Raw genomic sequence first — 27,589 nt, forward strand, 5'->3', positions numbered from 1 at the left:
GTACCTATACAGTGAAGCCATTTAAAGGTGTACCTATACAGTGGGTAAGCCATTTAAAGGTGTACCTATACAGTGGGTAAGCCATTTAAAGGTGTACCTATACAGTGGGTAAGCCATTTAAAGGTGTACCTATACTGTGAAGCCATTTAAAGGTGTACCTATACAGTGAAGCCATTTAAAGGTGTACCTATACAGTGAAGCCATTTAAAGGTGTACCTATACAGTGAAGCCATTTAAAGGTGTACCTATACAGTGAAGCCATTTAAAGGTGTACCTATACAGTGAAGCCATTTAAAGGTGTACCTGTACAGTGAAGCCATTTAAAGGTGTACCTATACAGTGAAGCCATTTAAAGGTGTACCTATACAGTGAAGCCATTTAAAGGTGTACCTATACAGTGAAGCCATTTAAAGGTGTACCTACACAGTGAAGCCATTTAAAGGTGTACCTATACAGTGGGTAAGCCATTTAAAGGTGTACCTGTACAGTGAAGCCATTTAAAGGTGTACCTGTACAGTGAAGCCATTTAAAGGTGTACCTATACAGTGAAGCCATTTAAAGGTGTACCTATACAGTGAAGCCATTTAAAGGTGTACCTATACAGTGAAGCCATTTAAAGGTGTACCTATACAGTGAAGCCATTTAAAGGTGTACCTATACAGTGAAGCCATTTAAAGGTGTACCTATACAGTGAAGCCATTTAAAGGTGTACCTACACAGTGAAGCCATTTAAAGGTGTACCTATACAGTGGGTAAGCCATTTAAAGGTGTACCTATACAGTGAAGCCATTTAAAGGTGTACCTGTACAGTGAAGCCATTTAAATGTGTACCTATACAGTGAAGCCATTGCATGGGGAAAAAATGAGTGCATGTAGTATCAGTGAACCATAAAGTGCTCTTAAGAACTTTAAGAACAGCGAATAACATTTAAGTACATTATAACTGCAGAGGGTTTTTATATATAAAACAACAATTATGCAATACTTTTTAAAATTCACTCTAATCATTTAATTACATTATCTTAATATTTTTGCGTTCTCTGTGTTCTTCATATGTAGCATTCCAACCATCCATTTGGTCCATTTTGTGACAATATCCAAAACGAAATACAAAATTTTGTTGTATAACTGGAATGGATTCAAGAATATTCCAACAAGGACAATTACTGCTTATAAATATGTCAATATCAAGTTCATCAGGAAAGTCATTAGTTGTGGAAACTAAATCAGAAATATTACAAAAGTGCTACAAATAAAAACTTGGTAAACTGGTAAATATTATAATTTTTTATACACATTTTCAGAAAATTGGTTAATCACAAGAAATCTCATCCAAAGCCCATACTGTCTGAAAGTCTTTCTAAACATTCTCAACCAAATTCCATACTGTATGAAAGTCTTCAGAAAACATTCTCATCCAAAGTCCATACTGTCTGAAAGTCTTCATTAACATTCTCATCCAAAGTCCATACCATCTGAAAGTCTTCAGAAAACATTCTCATCCAAGGTCCATACCTTCTGAAAGTCTTCCTTAACATTCTCATCCAAAGTCCATACTGTATGAAAGTCTTTCTTAACATTCTCATCCAAAGTCCATACTGTCTGAAAGTCTTCCTTAACATTCTCATCCAAAGTCCATACCATCTGAAAGTCTTCAGAAAACATTCTCATCCAAGGTCCATACCTTCTGAAAGTCTTCCTTAACATTCTCATCCAAGGTCCATACTGTCTGAAAGTCTTCAGAAAACATTCTCATCCAAGGTCCATACTGTCTGAAAGTCTTCAGAAAACATTCTCATCCAAGGTCCATACTGTCTGAAAGTCTTCAGAAAACATTCTCATCCAAGGTCCATACCTTCTGAAAGTCTTCCTTAACATTCTCATCCAAAGTTCATACTGTCTGAAAGTCTTCCTTAACATTCTCATCCAAAGTCCATACTGTCTGAAAGTCTTCCTTAACATTCTCATCCAAAGTCCATACTGTCTGAAAGTCTTCCTTAACATTCTCATCCAAAGTCCATACTGTCTGAAAGTCTTCCTTAACATTCTCATCCAAAGTCCATACTGTCTGAAAGTCTCCTCTTTCATAGCAGTGTATTAAATGCTGAACTGTTTTCCAAGCTTTTGTACAGCATAAGGTTTTAAAAAAGTTTTTAAACAAATTTTAATCTTTTGCCTTCAATCAGCTTGCTGTGACTTCTTAGATAACTAACCTTTGCAAACTTATTATAAATATATTTCTATCCTTGAAACCCTATGCAAGCTAATGAGAAATGGTAAAAGAGACCAGTTTACTCTGAAAAAATACATTTCCAAACATTAGTCACATCTGCGACAGTAATACTAATATGCAGGCATCCATCTGCTTCAATTCCTCTTCAGCTCAAAATACTTCACTCCAGGTCACCAAGTACAAACACTGTCCAGTCATATCTCTTGATTATCCAGCACTCTATTTGATCCATGACCGCAATGGAGTGATGCTCTTGCTGGGAAAACACCGTCCTTTCCTGACATAACTTTTAGATCCTGATGAAATTCATCGTAGTATACTTTACTTAAATAAAACATGTACGTAAGTGGTGCCGAAACAGATGCACATTTACTGATCACTAACAACTGGGTATCAATTCTCTTCATATTCCCAAATGATACAAATGAAAATAAATTTTCAAGCATCCTCATCGTTAGTCAAATTTGTAGGCCTGAAGTATCGCTCACGAAACGTAGCATCTTGATAATGATCCACTTCCACCCTGGCAGTCATCCCTCCATTATCCTGCAAACAAGAAAATGATCATATATTATAAAAACCATGCCAAAGCAAAGTTATCTTCACTGTTAACAGCCACAGATACCAACATTTACAGGTTTACATTGATCCAATGAACCACTTTTTAAAACATGTCAACAGAGGACTTCAACTGATCTCAACAGGAATTCACTCCTGTTACATTACAAAACTTACTGATCTCAACATGAATTCACTCCTCTTAGATTACAAAATTTACTGTCACAGAACTATATACTAATAAGTTGCAAAACTTACTGTCACAGAACTATATACTGATAATAAACAAGTATTAAATAAGTTATATACAAGTACATGTGCTAATAAGGTCATGTCTTGGATATATGAGTTAGATGTCCTCACATTCAAAGCGGTGTGAGTTTGATCACATAAAGAAAATCTGTTCACTAACAATTCCATGCTCATTTTCTACCTAATTAAACTTTCACTATATAATTTTTTGTTTTAAAACATTTTTTTTTCTATGTTATTTTTTTTCTTCTGCTTAGGTCTTTCTGCTTAGATCACTGATTTTTCTTGTTGCTTTAATCTGAGAGGAACAAACAGAAAGAAAAACACCTGAAGCTCCTTATAGATGGAACTGAGAGAAAATAACATATGCACAGCACACAAACACAATAAAAAAAACATGGAGTAGGCTTTATTTTAAATTTATTATGTTTTTGTGTTTCTTTCACAGGCATTTGTCTCTCAATTAGAAAAAATACAAAACGGGGTGGGGGGAACCCACAGATAAAACAAATAAACTGAGAAATGAAAAATTAACATAAAAACAACTGGGAGAAAAGGAAAACATAACTATGAAAAAGGAGAAGTTTCCATTTTTTTTCTCAAATAAACATACACACCAAACAAGAAAATCACTATTTGAATTTAATTATAAGGTTAGTCCTTACACAAACACAGGGATAGTGTACACACATTCAACACATGACAGTTGGAAGATCTCTTGGCCAAGAACATAAATTATGGAGAATCAGGGGAAAGAAACCAGCCTATGGCATGTTTACCTTTGGAAGAGAGTATGACCTCTACAATCTCAATCAATTTAGAAAAGGGAAAGGAAATTTAGGGAACCTTAGACCAGGATCCCTGATAAGTACTGACCCATCAAACATCTAGGAAAAGAGATAAACCCCAATTCAAAAACATGCATTTAAATAAATTTTGAACTAAATTCTTTTTGAGCTTTTACAGAAAAAGAAAGATCTTTGGGGACAAACCAATATATAAAAGCCTTTCTGAATTTTGGCCCTATGGGGGAACTCCTCAACGGTTACTCACTAATCTGAAACTTCATACCTAGAAAAATGTCTGTAGAGTTGTGATACTTATTTATGTCTGTCTACTGAAAGAACTTTAACATAAGCCAATGATTATAAAAATATCTGACATTAAACTCAGTCTGCAAAGATAGCAAAATAAACATAATAAAATGTGTAACTGGGACTAGGGAAAAGTATGTAAAGGTGTGGCACCCATTTATGTAAATCTACTGAAAGAATCTAATTATGGGTAATGAGGACAAAATACACACGTAATAAAATGCATCACTATTTTGTTTGTATGAGAATTTTCCTTTATTGTCAACTTGACAATTTATTTACAAACATTCACAGACTTGGAATTACCAATATTTGTGTGAAATGGCAATGAACAGGCTATCATGACTTCAGAGTAATGAGAAAGGTCATAAATATAGGCCATAATGATCTAGTACTCAATGACCTAATGATGTCAATGCCTAAAATGTGAAAATTCTCATTAAAATTAAGATCAATTCTGAATTGACAACCGTACCAACATTTAAATAACACATTTATTTCCTGAAATGTATAGTTGTTGCTATATCAAAATGAGTGTGTGATGTGTGTAGTTTTTTTTATTTTTAATGTAGCTTTAAAAATTTATCAGTCTTATCGCTAAGATGTATCCACTGTGAGAGTTTATAGTGATGTCAAGCACAGGGGCATCATGCTGCAGTCATGTAGCATCATGTCCCACCCAGTCACATTATCCTGACACCATGCAGACCAGTCCTAACACTAACTTCTTAATGCTGAGTGCCTAGCAATGTAGCTGTTAGTACCATTTTTGTAAGTCTTTTATATGACATTTACCATATCAACAAGGTAGTTTTCACTCAAACACAGATGGTCATATCAACAAGGTACACATAGTTTATTTTCACTCAAACACAGATTTTCATATCAACAAGGTTGTTGTTGTTGTTCTAGGGTTTAACGCCATTTTTCAGCACAAGATAGGCTATACATGGCGGCCAGTATAACTGGTGGAGGAAGAATCCTGGAAAACCCAGGGAAGAACCACCGACCCACAAGAAGCTACTGGCAGGCTTTCCCACGTACCCACGCTAGCAGAGCCTTGGACTCGAACCCACACAGACAGAGGTGAGATGGCAGTGATCCAGGACAGTGAACACTTTAGACCACTCGGCCACATCAACAAGGTAGTTTTCACTTAAATACAGATTGTCATATCAACATGGTAGTTTATTTTCACTCAAACACAGATGGTCATATCAATAAGGTAGTTTATTTTCACTCAAACACATGCTCATATCAACAAGGTAATTTTCACTTAAACACAGATTGTCATATCAACATGGTAGTTTATTTTCACTCAAACACAGATTGTCATATCAACAAGGTAATTTTCACTCAAACACAGATGGTCATATCAACATGGTAGTTTATTTTCACTCAAACACAGATGGTCATATCAATAAGGTAGTTTATTTTCACTCAAACACATGCTCATATCAACAAGGTAATTTTCACTCAAACACAGATGGTCATATCAACAAGGTAGCTTATTTTCACTCAAACACAGATTGCCATATCAACAAGGTAGTTTATTTTCACTCAAACACAGATGCTCATATCAACATGGTAGTTTATTTTCACTCAAACACAGATTGCCATATCAACAAGGTAGCTTATTTTCACTCAAACACAGATTGCCATATCAACAAGGTAGTTTATTTTCACTCAAACACAGATAATCATATCAACAATGTAGTTTATTTTCACTCAAACACAGATGGTCATATCAACATGGTAGTTTATTTTCACTCAAACACAGATTGTCATATCAACAAGGTAATTTTCACTCAAACACAGATGGTCATATCAACATGGTAGTTTATTTTCACTCAAACACAGATTGCCATATCAACAAGGTAGCTTATTTTCACTCAAACACAGAATGCCATATCAACAAGGTAATTTTCACTCAAACACAGATGGTCATATCAACATGGTAGTTTATTTTCACTCAAACACAGATTGCCATATCAACAAGGTAGCTTATTTTCACTCAAACACAGATGGTCATATCAACAACGTAGTTTATTTTCACTCAAACACAGATAATCATATCAACAAGGTAGCTTATTTTCACTCAAACACAGATTGCCATATCAACAAGGTAGTTTATTTTCACTCAAACACAGATGCTCATATCAACAAGGTACACATTGTTTATTTTCACTCAAACACATGGTCATATCAACAAGGTAGTTTATTTTCACTCAAACACAGATTGTCATATCAACAAGGTAATTTTCACTCAAACACAGATGGTCATATCAACATGGTAGTTTATTTTCACTCAAACACAGATTGCCATACCAACAAGGTAGCTTATTTTCACTCAAACACAGATTGCCATATCAACAAGGTAATTTTCACTCAAACACAGATGGTCATATCAACATGGTAGTTTATTTTCACTCAAACACAGATTGCCATATCAACAAGGTAGCTTATTTTCACTCAAACACAGATTGCCATATCAACAAGGTAGTTTATTTTCACTCAAACACAGATGGTCATATCAACATGGTAGTTTATTTTTACTCAAACACAGATGCTCATATCAACAAGGTACACATTGTTTATTTTCACTCAAACACATGGTCATATCAACAAGGTAGTTTATTTTCACTCAAACACAGATGGTCAAATCAACAAGGCAGTTTTCACTTAAACACAGATTGTCATATCAACAAGGAAGTTTTCAATCCAACACAGATTTTCAAATCAAAATGGTAGTTTATTTTCACTCAAACACAGATAATCATATCAACAAGGTACACATTGTTTATTTTCACTCAAACACAGATGGTCATATCAACAAGGCAGTTTATTTTCACTCAAACACAGATAATCATATCAACAAGGTACACATTGTTTATTTTCACTCAAGCACAGATGGTCATATCAACAAGGCAGTTTATTTTCACTCAAACACAGATAATCATATCAACAAGGTACACATTGTTTATTTTCACTCAAACACAGATGGTCATATCAACAAGGCAGTTTATTTTCACTCAAACACAGATAATCATATCAACAAGGTACACATTGTTTATTTTCACTCAAACACAGATGGTCATATCAACAAGGCAGTTTATTTTCACTCAAACACAGATAATCATATCAACAAGGTACACATTGTTTATTTTCACTCAAACATAGATGCTCATATCAACAAGGTAGTTTTCACCCAAACAGCAGTATATCAACAAGGTAGTTTTCACTCAAACACAGCTGTATATCAACAAGGTAGTTTATTTTCACTCAAACACAGATGCTCATATCAACAAGGTAATTTTCACTTAAACACAGATTGTCATACCAACAAGGTAGCTTTCACTCAAACACAGATTTTAATATCAACAAGATAGTTTTCACTCAAACACAGATTTTCATATCAACAAGATAGTTTTCACTCAAACACAGCAGGATATCAACAAGGTAGTTTTCACTCAAACATAGCTGTATATCAACAAGAAAGTTTTCACTCAAACACAGCAATATACATAGCTGCCAACCTTCCAGGCTCACAATTAGTGAAAATAGGGATAAAAAGTCGTGAATTTGGACATGAATTAGTGAAAAATACCATGATAATAACTCCATCCACTCTGACCATCAATCCTACACTATATCAAGATCGCAATATAAAACTAAAACTGTATTACACTACATATATGCAGAAATATATCTGTATTTCTATTTATTATGGTATTCATAAACTTCACTTGTTCTTATTGTCATTTATCAAGACATGACACTGTGGCAGACTTGAACTTCCTCAACTGCTTGATCGTAAATTTGTTTTCTAAACAGTTCAGACTTCTTGCCTGCTGGTTGATCTAGGTGACTAAAATTGCTGACAAATTTTCTGCAGCTAAGGAGGCCATAAAGTCTGTCTGATTTTTCCTCACTAGAGAAAATACTCTTTCGCTGTCCCTGTTGCTGTGAGGAATGCACAGGAGCTGCAGCACTTCTGGTTCTTCCACAGGAAAATTTGGAAGCGATTTTCGAGTCCGGGAAGACTTGTCAGAACAAATGTTTAGCATGGTCTCCAGCTGGTGAAGGTAGTTTGTGTTCAACAAGAAAACTCACAAATGATGCTTCAGCATTGGTAGCTTGCAGGTCTTCCGCAGATGGCTTAAAATATTCCAGAGCTGAAATCTGCGAATTCTTAATTTTCTCAACTGCTATGTGTTTTTTGTAACCGATGTGCTTACATGCGATGCTGAACGGTAACTCAAATCAGTGTTGGTGATGCATGCACGGAGCAAAATTCCGGTTAGGCCCCAGTTTCTCTCAAAAGCATTTGTAAAACTACTCTTATACATATAGATTAAAATAGGTTAAAATGATTGCTACCCCGCCAACTATACCAATCGGCTGTAATTCTACTAATATCGCGACCAGCAGTACAGGACCATTTTGGCAACTGCGAATATCACAACTAGCGCTTAACAGGAAATCGGTTATTTTATTAAAGATTTAAAATAATTGAGAATTGGAGAATTCGTGAATTTTTTACTTGCGGCGAGAATCTGTGAATCGCTGAAAAAGTCGTGAAATTCACGCCAAATTCATGAGGGTTGGCAGTTATGAGTATATCAACAAGGTAATTTTCATTCAAACACAGAAGTATATCAACAAGGTAGTTTTCACTCAAACATAGCAGTATATCAACAAGGTAGTTTTCACTCAAACATAGCAGTATATCAACAAGGTAGTTTTCACTCAAACACAGCAGTATATCAACAAGGTAGTTTTCATTCAAACACAGCAGTATATCAACAAGGTAGTTTTCATTCAAACACAGAAGTATATCAACAAGGTAGTTTTCACTCAAACATAGCAGTATATCAACAAGGTAGTTTTCACTCAAACATAGCAGTATATCAACAAGGTAGTTTTCACTCAAACATAGCAGTATATCAACAAGGTAGTTTTCACTCAAACACAGCAGTATATCAACAAGGTAGTTTTCATTCAAACACAGCAGTATATCAACAAGGTAGTTTTCACTCAAACACAGAAGTATATCAACAAGGTAGTTTTCACTCAAACATAGCAGTATATCAACAAGGTAGTTTTCACTCAAACATAGCAGTATATCAACAAGGTAGTTTTCACTCAAACACAGTGTGACCCAGCTATAGCGTGCTCCATTATAACGCGAATTCGGATATAATGCGGTCGTGAGTGGCTCCCGAAATTTCATATACATGTATTTTTCTTGTGAATCTTTTTATATCTTTTTTAGGGAGGGTGCTCTCCCTGGTTGATATTCTCAGACCATTTAGGGAGGCCCTCCTGCCCTACTTGTGGTTGTATGTGCTATATTTTTCTCTTTATTTACATTTTTCCACTTTGATATGAGTCTCATGTTATAATATTTGTATACATTTATATTTAGTATTGATTTTTGTTTTGATTTTTTTTTTGTATACATATTGTATTTTTTTTTTAATAAGATGAAAATACTATTCAAAGTATTTGTTGTCTTCCAGAAGGTAGGTTTCGTTCATTTTTGTCTCTTCTTCTCCCTTTTGTCTCTTTAATGCTCTCCCTCTACGTCTATGTTTAATTCTTCATCTAGCGGTGTTGTTGGCTTTGGATCTTTTCATGTTTCCATTCTGGTTTCCTGGTTATCCGATTTATCTTCCGGACAATCATCATAATCTTCCAGATACATTTCTATCTCATTTTGAAATATTATAGGTGGCGCTATACAGTTTCACATTTTGCATAGGGTTAGGATTTTAAAGAAAAAGAATGTCCCCGGCTTTCCTCACTGGTTATACTGGCTATTTAAAAAAGACCTTGTATATCTTAGGTCTAATGCAAAGAACCTTTAATTCCCTTTATTTTGGTGTATGATTGATGGGTGTACTATGGGTTATAGAGTATACAGCTTGGCCTTACTTCAAATGTGCACCTTTCAAAAAAGTGCTAGCTCTACTTGGTCATTTTCACTTCCTGAACTTCAGAGGTAAATTGTATAAAAAAGAGCCGATAACTTTTTTTTACATTTTACATATTTGGTAATTCATTCACTGCACTTTCAGAAGCTGGTATTGTCTAGTCTGGCAAAATTCATTTTCCCTATTTTAATAGCTGCTATGTATAGTGTACTTTAGACTAATTCAGACTGATTTTTTAACACAAGGGAGCAGTCATTTTAGTTAGCAGTGTGCTTAAATCATGTAAAATTTCCAAAAGTACAATATCCAAAAGAAATATCATCCACATTACATTAATGTGGCATAGAGGTATGCAAACATTCTCTCCACTGTGCATGTTTTAAATGCGAACTACTTCACCTTACATACGTCACCCTCTCAAAAGTACATATTATCTGGTGAGCGCCACCATATGCATTTTTCTCATACATGAAAAAGTATTTTCTTCTTCTTAAAAGTAAGAAGAAGAATAAAACGCATAAAAAGTTTATTCTGGGATCGCGTAGGTCTTCGCCCATGTCGCAAACTTGGATTGGTTTTCCTTACATACCATGTGGCTTTTTATTTATTGGCCACATTGCTGGCTGTTTAAACTTTTATATACGACCATTGGTTTGGAGTACAGAAATTCTGAGGCCCCATGAAAGGAAGCCGCAAACTGGATATAAAATGCACTGAAGTTTATCTATTGTTACATAAACAAATTCTTTGTCCATACTGAACCATCTAAACAGTGCGCTGTTTTATCATAATCCACTTATCTTGACATCTAGCATGAATTCTGTATGTTGTGAAATATCCGCTTCTTTGTTGTTGACATTTCTGGTAACAGAGATCAACCGGATGAGGCATTGTCTCGTAATCTATCTTTCATTGGAGTTTTGGCCGCTCACTAGTAATTAATATATTTAAAAAGACTGACATTTGTATGTGGATGGTAAGTAAAATTCCTCTTCTTTTCACTCAGAATTAAATCCTTCAGAACATTCACGTTTTCTGTAATAATCCCTGTCATCAGAACACCTGCATCTCTATCGTCTGTTGATCCTTTGTTAATTTTCAAACGCATGTGTGGAAGGCAGCATCACGCTGCTACCACAAATGTTATTTAAAAAAATACAGCTTACTTATTGGTATATTCAGTAGGCATGGAGGGGCAGTAACTAGAATAGTCTAAACGGCCAATTCCTTTTTAAAAATGTACCCAGATAAAAAAGTTTGCTGAAATTTAAAAGGAAACAGATTACCTTTGAAGCACCGACTGTTATGAAAACGTACTCAGCAAATGAAAAAAATATCACTCTCAATCATGCAATACAATTATTTGATGTTGCCGCCACAATAAGAAATGGGCATTTGTTTGGTTCTCCAAAGCTGTCCTTTAGTGATGACTTCAATAGCGCATTCACCCTTCATCAAAGAAAGCCGACTACAATCTTTCAATAACAGCAAAGAACTTTTCTTCAAAGGAAGTCAGTACCAAACTTAAATAAAAGTGATGGAATCTGATGGATTTTTGCATTTTCCAGCGTGACTGGAACACGTTAACTGTGCTGTGAAAGTTTCCTTTTTGTAGGGAAAAAGTTTATGCTTACAAATGCTACCAATGGCAGCTTAAAACGCAAACTTTTACCGACTTGGAACATACTTTAAATGTGTTTCGTTATTCATTACGTGACTGTGCTATGTTTTTCCACTGAATTCAGACCAATATGACCTGTTACAAAATTATTGAATATTTTAAAGCTGTGTGTGTGCATATTTTCGATGGAATCACTTGTACTGTAGATTCAATGTATATGATGAGGTTCGCAGGTGAGTTCACGGTGTTGATATTCTATTCATGCTATACATTAGACATTTATATATAAACAGGATTCACGTATATGTACCAATTCATGGTTTTCTAAATAAAGTTAACTATTATATTATGTCTTCTCTGTTTTCACTACAGGTGTATTTCTCATTTAAGGTGCATCAATTTAAGATGGTAACTGTGCAAAGAAGCACATATTTTACCGCCTGCATTTATTAACCCCCCACCAATTTTTTGGGGAGTACATTTTCTTCAGCTAACTGACTTGGCTGCATAAAACACGGTTCGGTATATAACACAGTCGGGTTGTATGGCTCCCAACTACCGTGTTACAGCGGGGTCACACTGTAGTATGTAGCTGGCTCTGAATGAAAATGATACTCATCAGATTTCCAACATGGCACCAATATGGCCATCTAAAAATCTTGGTATCAAAACTTCTTTTGTATTAATGGTGGTAATAAAATGGGGTTTACACTAAAATACTTCTTGCAGTTTTTAATAGTCTATAAATAAATATTTAATTTGTTATGTTTGAAAATAGTGCAACTCTGACCAAGATGTCCCATGCTAGACATCACTATACACTGCCACACTGCAGACACGCCTCAAATTGTTAAAGCTATGTTAAAAATCTAAAACACAAACACACACATAAAAATAAACATATTATAACTAAAACATTCAATAAATCTGACACAAAACCAAATCAAAGGAGTAAAATTTAAGCTTTTAAATTCAAAGCTTAACATTTTAAGTGTTTTGAATACAAATCATGCTCAGACCAAGATTTATATACTAAGAATTCAGTCAAATAGTAATAACAAAATTCAACAATCTATAAAAGAATGAAAAAAATAACCGCACTGCTGACATAAAAATATAACCTGGTCAGCTACATATGCATTGCTAATGATCCTATCAGATTTCACTAGTCTATGTCAAGTCAACTACATACACATTGCTAATGATCCTATCAGATTTCACTAGTCTATGTCAAGTCAACTACATATACATTGCTAATCATCCTATTAGATTTAGCTAGTCTATGTCAAGTCAACTACATACACATTGCTAATGATCCTATCAGATTTCACTAGTCTATGTCAAGTCAACTACATATACATTGCTAATCATCCTATTAGATTTAGCTAGTCTATGTCAAGTCAACTACATACACATTGCTAATGATCCTATCAGATTTCACTAGTCTATGTCAAGTCAACTACATATACATTGCTAATCATCCTATTAGATTTAACTAGTCTATGTCAAGTCAGCTACATATACATTGCTAATGATATCAGATTTCACCAGTCTATGTCAAGTCAACCACATATACATTGCTAATGAACCTATCAGGTTTCACTAGTCTATGTCAAGTCAACTATACACACATTGCTAATGAACCAATCAGATTTCACTAGTCTGTGTCAAGTCAACCACATTTACATTGCTAATGAACCTATCAGATTTCACTAGTCTATGTCAAGTCAACTACATATACATTGCTAATGATCCCATCAGATTTCACTACTCTATGTCAAGTCAATTACATATACCATCATGTTGACAAGTCTAAATTTTTATAATAAATCTTTTTAAAACAAAAATCTATTCAAATCATCACCATGTTTATACAAACATGCCTATATGTGTCTAAATCAAAAGTAGTTTTGCATAATCTGCTGACTAATTTCTTGGCATTGAAAGCCATGACCAATCAAGATATTCCAGCTACAAGCACTGAGGTTATAAATAAATATTTGCCAGCTAAAAGGGTTCATAATGTCCTGAATGTGCAATTATATTTGCTGAATGAAAATTGCATTGCACCTTATTTTTCCTGCATGTGTATTGTCATGTATGCACTTTTTGTCATATTTTACAATATACTAGGTCGTACAAGAATACTAGAGAATGCATCATTATTTCTGGCCAACCTGAAATTCCCTGACTTTCTCCATGGTTATGAGCCTTCTGGATACTTTACTGTTTAGAACCTGTTCACAGTTTGCTATCAGCTGCAGGCATGGATGGAATGGCAAATTTTCCTCTTTATAGCTATAACAAATTGCAATCACAACACAATTATATTAACAACACAATTATCATAACAAAACAGTCTTATGAGCAGTAAAACAGCTCTTGCATATTGTGACAGAAAATGTTAAAATAAATTTAGATTCTCCAAGATTATTTACCAGATCACATTAATGTCTGGGGACATAAGCCTGCTACCTCCTGAATCCAACCCTAATGAAAGAAACAATTCCTCTTTTGTAGCTTATATAAGCAAAGGTCAATCACTCTTGCCCACTACCTCCCCTTGCCACCACCAATTATTGCTTTTTTTTAATTTGTATAGCTGAGTGATATACCAATGTGGATGTTCATATAGCAGGGTGGTTGGAAAGTTTTTTTAAAGTAATGTGATTGGGTAAGTATTCTTGGAGAAACATAATTTACTGAAAAATTTGCTTTCTTCTTCAATTACCATCCCTAATCACAATAGAAGAATAGGTAGTAGGAAGTGGGAATTTTGAGTATCTGACCTATACTTCCGGTATCCTACAAGGGAAGAATGACTTGATTCCTCATGCAAAACAATAATCCATTCTCCTAATTTGACAGGCAACACAGCTTTGGGTCACATGACCTGTGACCAATATATTCTATTAAAATCTTATCACTGACAAAATGTGTACACTGGGTCTTGTGAATTTCATGAGCTGAAGTCCTCATGAGGCAACTCAGATCTTTTGAGACCAATGAGTACACAGAGCATATAACCCACTTCAGCCACAAAGACAGACTTTGGGGGTGGGGTGACATCATACTTATTACCTTCACTGGGATAGTGTTGCTTGCTGATGCTTCAACTTGACTCACTTCATGTAGTGCTTGAGGGCCTTAACAGGATCCTGCGTTGCCACTGTCGCACTCAAGATATCTATGGATGAGAGGGAGCATATGATGACGTTCTGATTACTGACTGGCAGTAACACATTTTTTGCTACAAGTCCTGGTTGCATCAAAAGGACCACTGTACCATCCAAAATGAACTGCAGATGGTGCGGGTCAACAGAAAGGGCATGTAAGTCGCCCTGCATGATGAAACTAAAGCTATCAGGAAAAAAGTTTTGTAGGATAGTAGCTTCAGCAAAATATGGGATAAAATATATCTGAATTGAGCCAATTTAAAACCCAGGAGTCGTTCCACTTTGGAAACAGGGTAAAGGATTCAGCTTGATTCAGATCAAACTTGACAGAAAGGTCCAGTTGATCTTTATCATGACTGATATTACATCTGCCATGATGCCAAAATGAGACCAATATCACTGAGTGGTAGTCTTTGATGACAACTGTGGTCAATTGTTTTCTTGTGGAGCCAGAGAAAAAAGTTGGTCAGTTGAGGGACTGAGGGGCTCAAAAGGGACAAAGGGGCTCAAACAGATGTTACTGGCTCAGCACCAGTCCCTGACACTTTCCCTTGTAAGCTGTCACAGTGGAGGGCCTTCTTGTTCACAATTTTCTCCACAACTGAAGGTTTAAATTCTTTCTCTAGAAAGATTATGTGGACAAAAGCCAGGTGTGAAGAAGAAGACAGTCTGGGCAGGAGCTGAACACCTGCAACAGGCAGCCATTTGAGAAGATGGCTGGAATCATCTTAGATCTATCTCCAGCCTGAGTGACAATCTGAATGAGGATTTGTCTCATTTTAATGGGGCAATCATAATCATCTTGCAGTTCAGACCCATCATCTCCCTGGAGAGATAAAGTGAGAAACTTGTGATTCACCTAGACACAAACAGATCGATCATTGGATGCCCCCAAAGTGTGTAACTCTAGTGAAAGACTGATGCAGAGACCATTCCATATGAATGACTCAGTCTTTACTGGATAGTGTGCCAGCCAGGACATTAAGTCTGCTGGAAATGTGCCTGATTTGTACACTGATAAGGAATCAGTTGACTAACATAAAACCTGACAAATCAGAAAGCACAGGTCAGGTGATTTGGTTGCCCCACTCCAACCCCGCATTTGAGGAGATAGGTTACCACGATATAGTTGTCTGACATAATTCAGACCATCCTCTCTTGAAAGTCAATCCTTCCAAAACTGAATTTAATAACTGCATTGTCATCTCCTGAGCTGGACAGTGTATCTGTTCAAAGGCAGTAAACTTTTGTTCAATGAGGTAATGGTAACCAGAAGTTGTCAATGTCATACTTTAGATGAGGTGGGAATTCCAGCAACATCGCACACAAGGCTTTCAAGAGATGTTGATTTCAAATGTATACTTAAGATGTCAGCATTGTCTTTGTGAGATCTGCTTGCTTTTTGCTTTCTGTAATACTACAGTCTAGACCTTTATACTATAATACTACAGTCCATACTTTGGGGCCCCGAGTGGCCCAGTGGTCTAAAGCGCTCTCCGTTATGGATCACTGCCATCTCACCTCTGTCTGCGTAGGTTCGAGTCTTGGATTCGGCCAATGTGGGTATGTGAGAAAGCTTGCCAGTAGCTTCTCGAGGGTTGGTTGTTCTTTCTGTGGATTTCTCGGGTTCTTCCTCCACCAATAATACTGGCCGCCATGTATAGCCTATCGTGTGCTGAAAAATGGCATTAAACCCTACAACAACAACAGTCCATACTTTTATACAGTAATACTACAGTCCAGACTTTTATACTGTAATACTACAGTCCAGACTTTTATACTGTAATACTACAGTCCAAACTTTTATACTGTAATACTACAGTCCACTTTTATACTGCAATACCACAGTCCAGACTTTTATACTGTAATACTAGTCCAGACCTTTATACTGTAATACTACAGTCCAGACTTTTATACTGTAATACTATAGTCCAGACCTTTATACCACAGTTTCTGTAATACTACAGTCCAGACTTTTATACTGTAATACTACAGTCCAGACCTTTATACTGTAATACTACAGTCCAGACTTTTATACTGTAATACTATAGTCCATACTTTTATACTGTAATACTACAGTCCAGACCTTTATACTGTAAAACTACAGTCCAGACTTTTATAGCATACAGAGTACATACTACAGGAAAGATATTAAGTACATTGGTCCTTAATAAACAGAATTCTTCCTTTACCTTAAATTTCTTACATTTAATGAACTTGGTTGACCTGTACAGATACTGAAATTACACAAAAGGAAAAAAACATAAATTAACAGCTCAGTAAATTAAGATGTCATGAATACAACACCCATTACTAATGGAGTGAAGGAACAAAAAGGAGTATATGGTCTATGATAATACATGTGTTCAGTAATAGCATGTTGCATAAAAGGTCTACACAGCAGAAATCTGAAAATAAGACAAATTCACACTCAAAAATTGGAAAAATGTAAAAAATAATTTATACCACCTGCAAAGGAACGATTATTACAAACAGTAGGTCCAAATTCCTATTTATGGGAGGCATCATGTACAAAGTTCATAGAACAGGTCAATATATTGTAACACACCATGTGTTATATATAAAAAAGACCAGAATTCAAGACTAAAAATGCTTTTTATAAATAATAAAGGTGAGATAGAACATGCTTTTCAATACTGCATAGTGACTTTACATAAACACAGTGTCCGTCACAATACTGTCAACTTTTGATAATATAGATCAGACTTGTTTGTCTAAATGCCATATTATGGTGAAATTAATTCGATTATTAAATTCCTGTGTATATTAACAGCTAAATTTATTAGATTGACTGTAATACATTCTGACATAGCAGCGTGATCTCAATAAAAAAATTTTTTTAGTACTAGTGTACTTGAGCAGTGTGGTGGGAGATAGCAGCGGCTTTATAAAGAATTATATAATAATTATAAAGCATTTAAATTCAATAGCAATAATGTAATAAATCTATTTAAAATTTCTCATGACAATTTGATTCAGTTTTTGGATTTTAAAGTGCCAAAGTTAATATCGGTTATGTAAAAATATATGTGATGGTTTTAGAATACGAACAAAATTCTTGTCTACTTGGAAGTTGATACTTTGCGGCTGTGACAGCTATCTGCCATTGCACTGTCTGCACTTGTTTTTATAAACTCCTATTCACATCACATGACCTTAGTTAGCCAATCAATGTTTGTGCTTCTCGGGGTTAGCCATGGCAGTAACCAAGTCAACTGTTCAAACTGCATGGAAAAATCCCACAAAACACAAAATTTAGAAAGAATAAAGATGTCCTCTCAATGTCCGTGGTGTGCGTTTTTACTTTTAATCTTGTTTATATATTCATACCTATGATTAATTAGAAGTGAACAAAACACACAAGTGAATTTCGATGCGAATCGAGCAAGAGTACAACATACTGCTGTTGCAATGATTAATACCATTCACAATACCATTAAGGTATTACAACATACTGAACTGCTTCATGTTTTTCTGACTTTGTTTCATGTTTTTACATTATTGTTATTAGTATTATTACTGGAAAAGGAATGTAGTTTTTAATAGTGCCAAGTATTTTGGTTTGTTGAGGTAGGTATTACAATATATATATATATATATATATATATATATATATATATATATATATATATATATATACACACACACACACACCTCTCCCTCTATAACTCGCATACTATAGGGTCCACAAACACAGACCACACTATAAGCAAGGGTGCAAGTTACAGAGGGACGTAACAAAAGATGGAAAAAAATCCACTTAAACATTGCGAAAACCATGGGGTAGTTGAGGTAGGCGAATGGGTTGTCCAATCACTGAATCCTCGTTTTACAATCAGGTTGATAATAATTGTTAATAACACGTTTTTTCCAATGAACCTGTTCGTTATTCTGTATAAATAACATTTATTTTCAAAATATCCAATATGTGAAAGAGCATTCGAACTGGTTTCAACAACCATCATGTGTATGTGAAAATATCTGTGTATTACATCACTGTTTTTTGTTTTGCTGATTAGTCTGGTTCCCGGAGTGGTATTTGATAGGATTCTGCCAGATCAGGAGTCACAGTAGCAGGGAACTAGACTGTCATACACCATGTGTTAATACAAAGGATGCTTTTAATTCAGTGCAACAATACGACAAATGCATATGCACGTCAGTTATCAAAACACTGTCCGCACTTAATTACATTCTCAAAGGAATGCTAGTGGACATAGCTGTTATGGCAGATTGACACATTTAAAGTTTAATACACACTGCATTTATGATGATTACACTTAAGAGGAACTAACAGATAAAATTCAAACACAAATTGAATTGGCATTTAAGTATTAATGTACTGTCTACACTAGGCGTGACATTTTTAATGATCAAAATTTCCTTGAATATCTTTAATTATGGTATACTAAGAATGTTGTTTGGAAAGAAAATATAACCAATTATATGATTAGTTATTAAAAGTTGATAATTTCAGAACGTTGATTAAAGTTTCCAAGTCCTATCTACCATTTTCGACTATAAAACGAGTGATACATCAACATCTGAGTTACAATTTTGATCACAATTTTCTTAAAGTTAAAAAATAGGATTAATTTTTTAAAGTTATTTTCTGGTTTTAAAAAATGAGATCCATGCCTGACCCCATGTTATAAGAGGGTTCGTGAGTTATCCGGCCGCAAGTTATCAAGGGAGTGGTGTATATACATGCCTCAGCTTGAATATCTGGAACTATAATTATTCTGTGGTTTCTATAGAATGACTGTCCAATGAGAATTGGTGTTAAAAAATGTTTCTTAAGTTATTTTATTGGAAAAATAATCAATGTAAATTCAACATTGATTATTCTTAATGATGACTTTCACAAGTTAAAATAATGTAAAGCAAATACTTTAGAAAAGAAAATCAGTACACACTCAAGTCTGTCTACAGGAAGCCAGAAAACCAGTCGGCCATGCATGTGAAGATGTTTGGCAGAAAAGTCGAGCAGGTCCAGAAAAATGTCTGACAGGTGATAATCTCTCAGCTTGGGGATTCTTTGGGGGAATCTGGAGAAGACAGAACATTTTAAGTCGATCTTCCTATCACCTAAATGAAGGATATTACTTTATTCTTTTAACACATCAAGCAAGAGTCAGTCAAAAGATTGCATTCTACACTGGCCAGAAAGAACTTCCAGAAATCTATGATAATAATGTTTTCTTGTTTTAACCACAGAGTACATGTATGTATGCATTTAGTCATGTTTAATGGCACCTTAGTACAAAAGTACAGACAAAGGTAAAGTGGCATCATGTTAAAATATATTTATAATATTCTCACGAAACTCCTGCATACTAAATTTTATTTTAAAAATTATTTGCTTAAATGTCTGAGTTAACACAGCTACTGACTTTGAACCTGATATCATTTATAAAATCATTCATGCATATCATCCTGACCTTTAACCTATGAAGTATTAATTTGTTAGACTCACTGTCTGGCTATTACATCAAATATGGTATCTTTTTGCTATCATAAAGGATTCAATAAGGTTCAGATAATAAAATTCATAAATGTATTACCATTTTCTGACTAGCAAACAGTGTTCATTAATTCTCTGACATTGAATCTGAATAGGTGTATGACATTCTATATAGTTTACAATTATTTCACTGCACAGACTTCAACAGCTACATGTAAATAAAACTGTGTAATCTGTAAAGCAAATGTACAGAGTAAATTGTCTTTAATGCATATAGATATTTACTCCTCCTGCAAGCTACTCTTCTCTTCATCCTTTCCTACTCTTTTGGCCCCCTCTCTGATTCCATAGGGAGCTGAAAGACAGGAAGAACATGGCAGAGTAATAACAATTCCACTAATCCTGATTATAACAAAGGTTGCTTTGTAAATTCAATGCTCTTTATAATGATGTAAAATTCTGAAAACACTCCTGATTTCTAGGGGTACATTCATACTGATGATCCACCATTCTTTTGTCCACTATATTTTCCTTGACAGAAAGTATGGAAGGATCTTATTAACCTCACATGGTAACTATGACAACTTATTCACACAAACCTTGTGTCATGGAGCAATGTGATAAATATCAATGTAAATGAAAGACATTCTTGAATCTGTATGAAAAAAATAGGCTGCTACTTACAGATATGAAAAAAATAACTGTTTCAATTACATATGTTATTAAATTCCACCCATCTAAAATTTTTATGATGCATCTTATCATAAATATTTTATAGAAATAAACTGGGGAGAGCTAATTAAGTGATCTCAGAGGCAAGTAAGACATTACTGGTGAGATTAAGCTGTGTGCTCTGTGAAACCAATCTGTATAATCAAATGGTCTTACGGTCTGTTATGATGGCATCAAAACGAATCATTGGCCTCCACAGTTTATGACAAGAAGCATCTGCTACAAGGACATCGAGGTACTGACTTTCCAGTCCATACTGTCCAAAGTTGGCCTGCACACTTTCATCAGATGCTCTCTTCTTCTGCCTCGCACGAGATGGCTTGGCTACAAAATATGTAAATCTATTTAAGTTTTCTTTACTTTGGTAGCTAATGGCATGCAAGGCATATGAAATATATGATATGAACTGTCAATCTCCCTTGATTTTAATGAGTCACTTCTTTATGATGACATGCTTTCCTTCATGCAAAATTGGATGTTCAGATATGCAATGTCAAACACCTGGTTGTTTCCCCATAGATCTAGGTGAGCTAAAAATGATTCCAAAATTCATCACTAATCCACCCACCTCCCAAATACAAACTATTCTTAAAGGAAAATGTTTTATTGTAATACAAGTCATTCCCCCTTTTCTTAAAAGTCTTTAAGAAATTTCTTCTTTCACCTTCATGGGATAAAATTTCCCTGTATATAAAATCTGTGGTTTATTAATGTTTTACGTGACAACTGTTTCTATATTTGACATAAATAAACACTAAATTCAAACACAGTTCAGTTTACATATCTGTATGCTGACATGTTAACATTTATGGTACATTACTAATATTTTCTAAGATAGTCTGTACAAATATTATCAATTCTTTGTTGCTGTTGTTGTTGTTGTTGTTGGGTTTAACGCCATTTTTCAGCACCTGATAGGCTATATATGGCGGCCAGTATTTTGGTGGAGGAAGACCCCAGAAAGAACCACCAACCCACGAGAAGATATTGGCAAGCTTTCTTACATACCCACATTAGCTGAATCCAAGATACGAACCCATGCAGACAGAGGTGAGATGGCAATGATCTGTAACAGTGAGCGCTTGAGACCATTCGGGGCCCCTATCAATTCTTTGTGTATCAATACTTATGTAACCTGTAGGATGAAGAGCTACCTCCCTATACAGTTTTCAATTGTCAGACTATTCTGTAGCAGTCATACATTTTAATTTTAGAGGTCATTTGTCAGACTATTCTGTAGAGGTCATACATTTTAATTTTAGAGGTCATTTGTCAGACTATTCTGTAGAGGTCATACATTTTAATTTTAGAGGTCATTTGTCAGATTATTCTGTAGAGGTCATACATTTTAATTTTAGAGGTCATTTGTCAGACTATTCTGTAGAGGTCATACATTTTATGCTTGCAGTTGAATTCTTCAATCTGTAGGTAACACCAAAGCAATTCATCCTTTGGCACTTGCACTTGACAGAAAACAAAGACTGCATTGAAGTGCATTGAATTTCCATATTTCATTTACTTCTTGTAGTTACTCATGTCTCAAGGGAAAGCTATTAATCATGTCAACCCAGCTGAACACCATTCACCCCATTACATGTGCTTGCACCCATTTAACTGCATATTCATGGGCTTCACTGCTCATTGGGTGTAACAACAAACGTTTTAAGAAAACAATCATGACATTTTGGTACTTGTTTTGTCTTTGTGACCAAATATAGGATTCAATAAATCACTTTATTGCTATAATGTGGTAATAAAATATTAGCTTTTACATGTATTTGTTTTCATATTTCAGTCAGTCACAGTAAATTTGACCTCTGACTACAAATTGATAAGTTTCTTCCCTACACCAAGTGAAAGCTATGCACAAAGTTTGGTCTCTGTGATATAATGTGATTGTGCAGAAACAAATTTTCTTCTCTCAGTTACATGAAATGCATAACTAATAACCTAAAATTGTTGTCATTATAGTATTGCATTTCTATACAGATGTTATGCAGGCACATATAATACACACTCTCTCAATTTAAAATCATCATCATGTTATCATTGTAATTATATGGTATGGTAGGCAGGCATACATACCTGTAATACACACTCTCTCTCTTAATCTAAAATCATCATCATGTTATCATTGTAATTATATGGTATGGTAGGCAGGCATACATACCTGTAATACACACTCTCTCTTAATCTAAAATCATCATCATGTTATCACTGTATTTCTATGGTATGGTAGGCAGGCATACATACCTGTAATACACACTCTCTCTTAATCTAAAATCATCATCATGTTATCACTGTATTTCTATGGTATGGTAGGCAGGCATACATACCTGTAATACACACTCTCTCTCTTAATCTAAAATTATCATCATGTTATCATTGTATTTCTATGGTATGGTAGGCAGGCATACATACCTGTAATACACACTCTCTCTTAATCTAAAATCATCATCATGATATCATTGTATTTCTATGGTATGGAAGGCAGGCATTCATACCTGTAATACTCCTCTCTTAATCTAAAATTATCATCATGTTATCACTGTATTTCTATGGTATGGTAGGCAGGCATACATACCTGTAATACACACTCTCTCTTAATCTAAAATTATCATCATGTTATCATTGTATTTCTATGGTATCATAGGCTGGCATACATAATACACATTATCATTGTATTTCTATAGTGTGGTAGGATGGCATACATAATGCACATTATCATTGTATTTCTATGGTGTGGTAGGATGGCATACATAATACACATGGTGTGTTAGGATGGCATACATAATACACATTATCACTGTATTTCTATGGTGTGGTAGGTTGGCATACATAATACACATTATCATTGTATTTCTATGGTGTGGTAGGATGGCATACATAATGCACATTATCATTGTATTTCTATGGTGTGGTAGGATGGCATACATAATACACATTATCATTGTATTTCTATGGTGTGGTAGGCTGGCATACATAATGCACATTATCATTGTATTTCTATGGTGTGGTAGGATGGCATACATAATACACATTATCATTGTATTTCTATGGTGTGGTAGGATGGCATACATAATGCACATTATCATTGTATTTCTATGGTGTGGTAGGATGGCATACATAATGCACATTATCATTGTATTTCTATGGTGTGGTAGGATGGCATACATAATACACATTATCATTGTATTTCTATAGTGTGGTAGGATGGCATACATAATACACATTATCATTGTATTTCTATGGTGTGGTAGGATGGCATACATAATGCATACAGCTGAATGAGTAAGCTTACATTTTGCATGGAGCAGAAGATAATCAATGTCAGTACCAATGATGTAGGCTCCATGGTGGGCAGCAGAAACCATCAAACTACCTGCAAATATCACATAATAATAATAATAATATTGAAACATTTTAAAAACAAAAACAATCAGATATCTTTAAATATGTGTATTTACTGAGAATGTCTGGCAGATCAAATGTTTTGACTGGCACATACTCTGTGACACCACACATCATAGTTCTCAAATATAATTATATCAATTTATCTTTTATTTCTGCATTCATTATACTCCCAAATAAACACGTTAATAAAGTAAAGTCAGGTGGTTCCTAGGTCTAGTTTGGAGATTGTTTCTTTGTTAAAATACCAATAAAGATATTGTTTAAAGGTGACTGTACTGTATTTTTATCAGACAGTCAAAACATGTAGTTTTGTTGCCATTTAAGCATGACTGGTCGTTATGTTTTCAGAATTGTTTAAACACTCTATGGTCTCAAAACACATGATAGAATTGTGAAAATTTATCCCCATGACTTATTAAAAGCCCTATAAGTGAATGATTGATCCAGGGTTTATACTACTGACATTACATAAGTCTTACCCTAAATTAAGAAAACTGATATTGCAACAACTAATTTTTACTATCATCTGTGAAAGATTTATTTCTGGACCTGATTACGACCGCACTATCCGACTATACAGGAAATGCCTGTTTATTATGATTCAATTAAATATCATGTATTTTCAATGTAGGGTGTCAGCCTGTAAATTAATAATTTTTAAAACCAGCAGAGTGGAATAAATTAATGTTGCTGAATAAAATTCCATAGCATAATGTTTTAAAGAAAGAAATTGGTTTACAAATACATGTAATATGTCTAAGAGGAAACAAATGAATCATTGAAAGATAATACTAATACCAAAGTACCAGCAAATAAATAACCCAGAATGATACATTGTTTTATATCTTCCCAACTTGTTATATCACCATTTGAAGTTTTTATTTTAACAAATGTGACAAATGTGGTTGGAAGTAAAATGTAATAGGGCACAAATCAAAATCCATTTTTCACTGTGGATCATCTCCAAATCAGAAATTAAAAGAGACTTGGTAACATGCATTAAAATGGCAACAATTCAGCCCCAGAAGTAATTCTAGTTGCTTTTTTCAGCAAGGTCAAGCTCCATGTTACATATAATTATGAAAACCTGTGAGGAGTCAAGGAACTTTGGTAGGAGTGAAAAAGTTCCTAAAATGTCAAGGTTGCAGAATGTGTGTGTGTGTGTGATTTGGATTTTTAACATAACTTTAACAATGTTTCAGTCATATTGCTATGATGTCTGCATTGTGGCAGTTTATAGTGATGTCTAGCACTGGGGCATCATGTTGCAGACATGTAGCATGATGTCCCACCCAGTCACATTATCCTGACACCAGGCCGACCAGTCCTAACACTAACCTCTTAATGCTGAGTGCCAAGCGAGGCAGCTGTTAGTACCATTTTTGTAAGTCTTTGGTATGACTCGGCTGAGGATTGAACCAATAACTTTCCGCATCCAAGATGGATGCTCTAACCACTAGACCACCATGTGGCCTTCAGTTTGAGAACAACACATCTTGGATCATTTCCGAGCAATGGTCCTAATTTGATATGACACCCCACTCACCAGTGGCCACATACTCAGCACTGACAAGTTTGTGTACAAAAGTATACCTCATGGGCAGCCGCCCCTCTGATTTAGCATTTGGTCTAGCAGCTTAGCCAAAAGAGTCAAAATTATCCCCCATAAGCAGCCACATTTTATATAAGTGTCCAAAACCAATATTTAATTTATACATTATGGTAAGTATTCAAATTATCTTTACTGGCCTGTTTCACGATGTCAAGCTTTCATTACTGAGATAACTGCTTGCTAAAGTACATTTTAAAATGTACCACTACAGTGAATATTACACAATTATCTATAAACGTTTACAGGAAGGACTCACTAATGTTGTGACTGAATTCACACAGCTGTTATGTTTATCTCTCTGATGATCAAAACCAGAGGTATCTGTCAAGTTCATAATTTGGTCAACACAGGCTAAATATAGCTTTCATATATTCAAATGCAAAGAGAAATGAACCTTGAACAAAACAAAACAGGACAAGATTGCTAAATCATGTTACATATTAAGTATAACTTTATAAACAAGGCATTTCATCTACTCTACAAAAAGATTTATCTGCATGATTAAACTGCACTACAATTAGCAAAACAGGAATAAATAATCACAAAAGTTTAACATGACATCACATGAATGGAAAATTCTTAATTTACAAGAAAAAGTAAAAATTATTCTACTCAACTACAATGGGGAGAATTCAAGAAAATTCAACATCATAACGGAGAAGAATATTTTGCAGCAGTACAAAAATGGAGTAAATGGAAAGATAAATAAATGTTAAATCCAAGTGATGTTTGTACTAAAATTTAAATGAAGTTTTTTTTATGATTTTGCAATGCATGTGAAAAGAACTCCAACTCATATTCTATAAAGATTAATCAAGAACTATTAAAGTATGTTCACTTGATAACAGTCTATTCTTAAGACAAGAAGACCTGACTAATTAATGTAACTTTAAATGAAGATAAAGTTACATGTAGCTTTTTTACTTCATAAACATACATACACCTCTCACAGATATTGTCTCCCTCTGGAATGGCACCCCTCTTATAAGGCCCCTTTCCCAGTGCAAAAGAGGGGAATAAAAAAAATTAATTCAGTTCAGTTTGGGATAGATCTCTGTATGCCTGAACATGCACAGCATCTTTGGTAATTTGGAATATATCATCCCCAACCTGATTATGGGGTCTTAAGAAACAAAATAAATGTAAATTTTATGGTGAAAACAAAAATATCCCTACTATATACACAAGTATATATAAAAGGATCAGTAAATTCTCCAAAAATTGCAAATATTGTATGGTAAACAAGCAGAACTATACTACATTTCTATCCAATGCTTTTGTCAAACAAATGAAAATTATGTCACATCATGTGGTCAAAAGGTCTGAAGTGTCCTGAGTGCAAACTGCAAACTTTTCACTTAATTGAGACTGAATTATTTTCACAATTGGTTTGAGTCACCCCTATTTAGTATTAGTTATTCAGTATGGGGCACAAATTGAATAATGACTTGGACTAAATTCTACCAAAAAGCTTGG

General features: G+C 34.7%; 1 protein-coding gene across 5 annotated transcripts in view; it reads right to left on the reverse strand.

Moving 5' to 3' along the window:
- Window positions 1-1,272: 1,272 nt before the first annotated feature.
- Window positions 1,273-27,589, reverse strand: part of LOC149784361 (tRNA (guanine(10)-N(2))-methyltransferase TRMT11-like) — a 57,303-nt gene continuing 30,986 nt past the window's right edge. For 4 of the 5 annotated variants that reach the window (XM_089932413.1, XM_089932412.1, XM_089932415.1 and 1 more), the window contains 6 exons: window positions 24,389-24,469; window positions 21,244-21,411; window positions 20,641-20,710; window positions 19,808-19,939; window positions 13,872-13,992; window positions 1,273-2,779 (listed from right to left, as the gene is read on the reverse strand). In XM_089932413.1, coding sequence (XP_089788539.1) covers window positions 2,672-2,779; window positions 13,872-13,992; window positions 19,808-19,939; window positions 20,641-20,710; window positions 21,244-21,411; window positions 24,389-24,469 — 680 coding nt within the window. In that variant the 3' untranslated portion in view covers window positions 1,273-2,671. The remainder of the gene's footprint in view (window positions 2,780-13,871; window positions 13,993-19,807; window positions 19,940-20,640; window positions 20,711-21,243; window positions 21,412-24,388; window positions 24,470-27,589) is intronic. The other variant, XM_089932414.1, reaches the window with a different exon arrangement.

Source organism: Sinohyriopsis cumingii, chromosome 14, assembly GCF_028554795.1.
Source record: "Sinohyriopsis cumingii isolate HCF-2022 chromosome 14, ASM2855479v2, whole genome shotgun sequence".
Classification (NCBI taxonomy): domain Eukaryota; kingdom Metazoa; phylum Mollusca; class Bivalvia; order Unionida; family Unionidae; genus Sinohyriopsis; species Sinohyriopsis cumingii.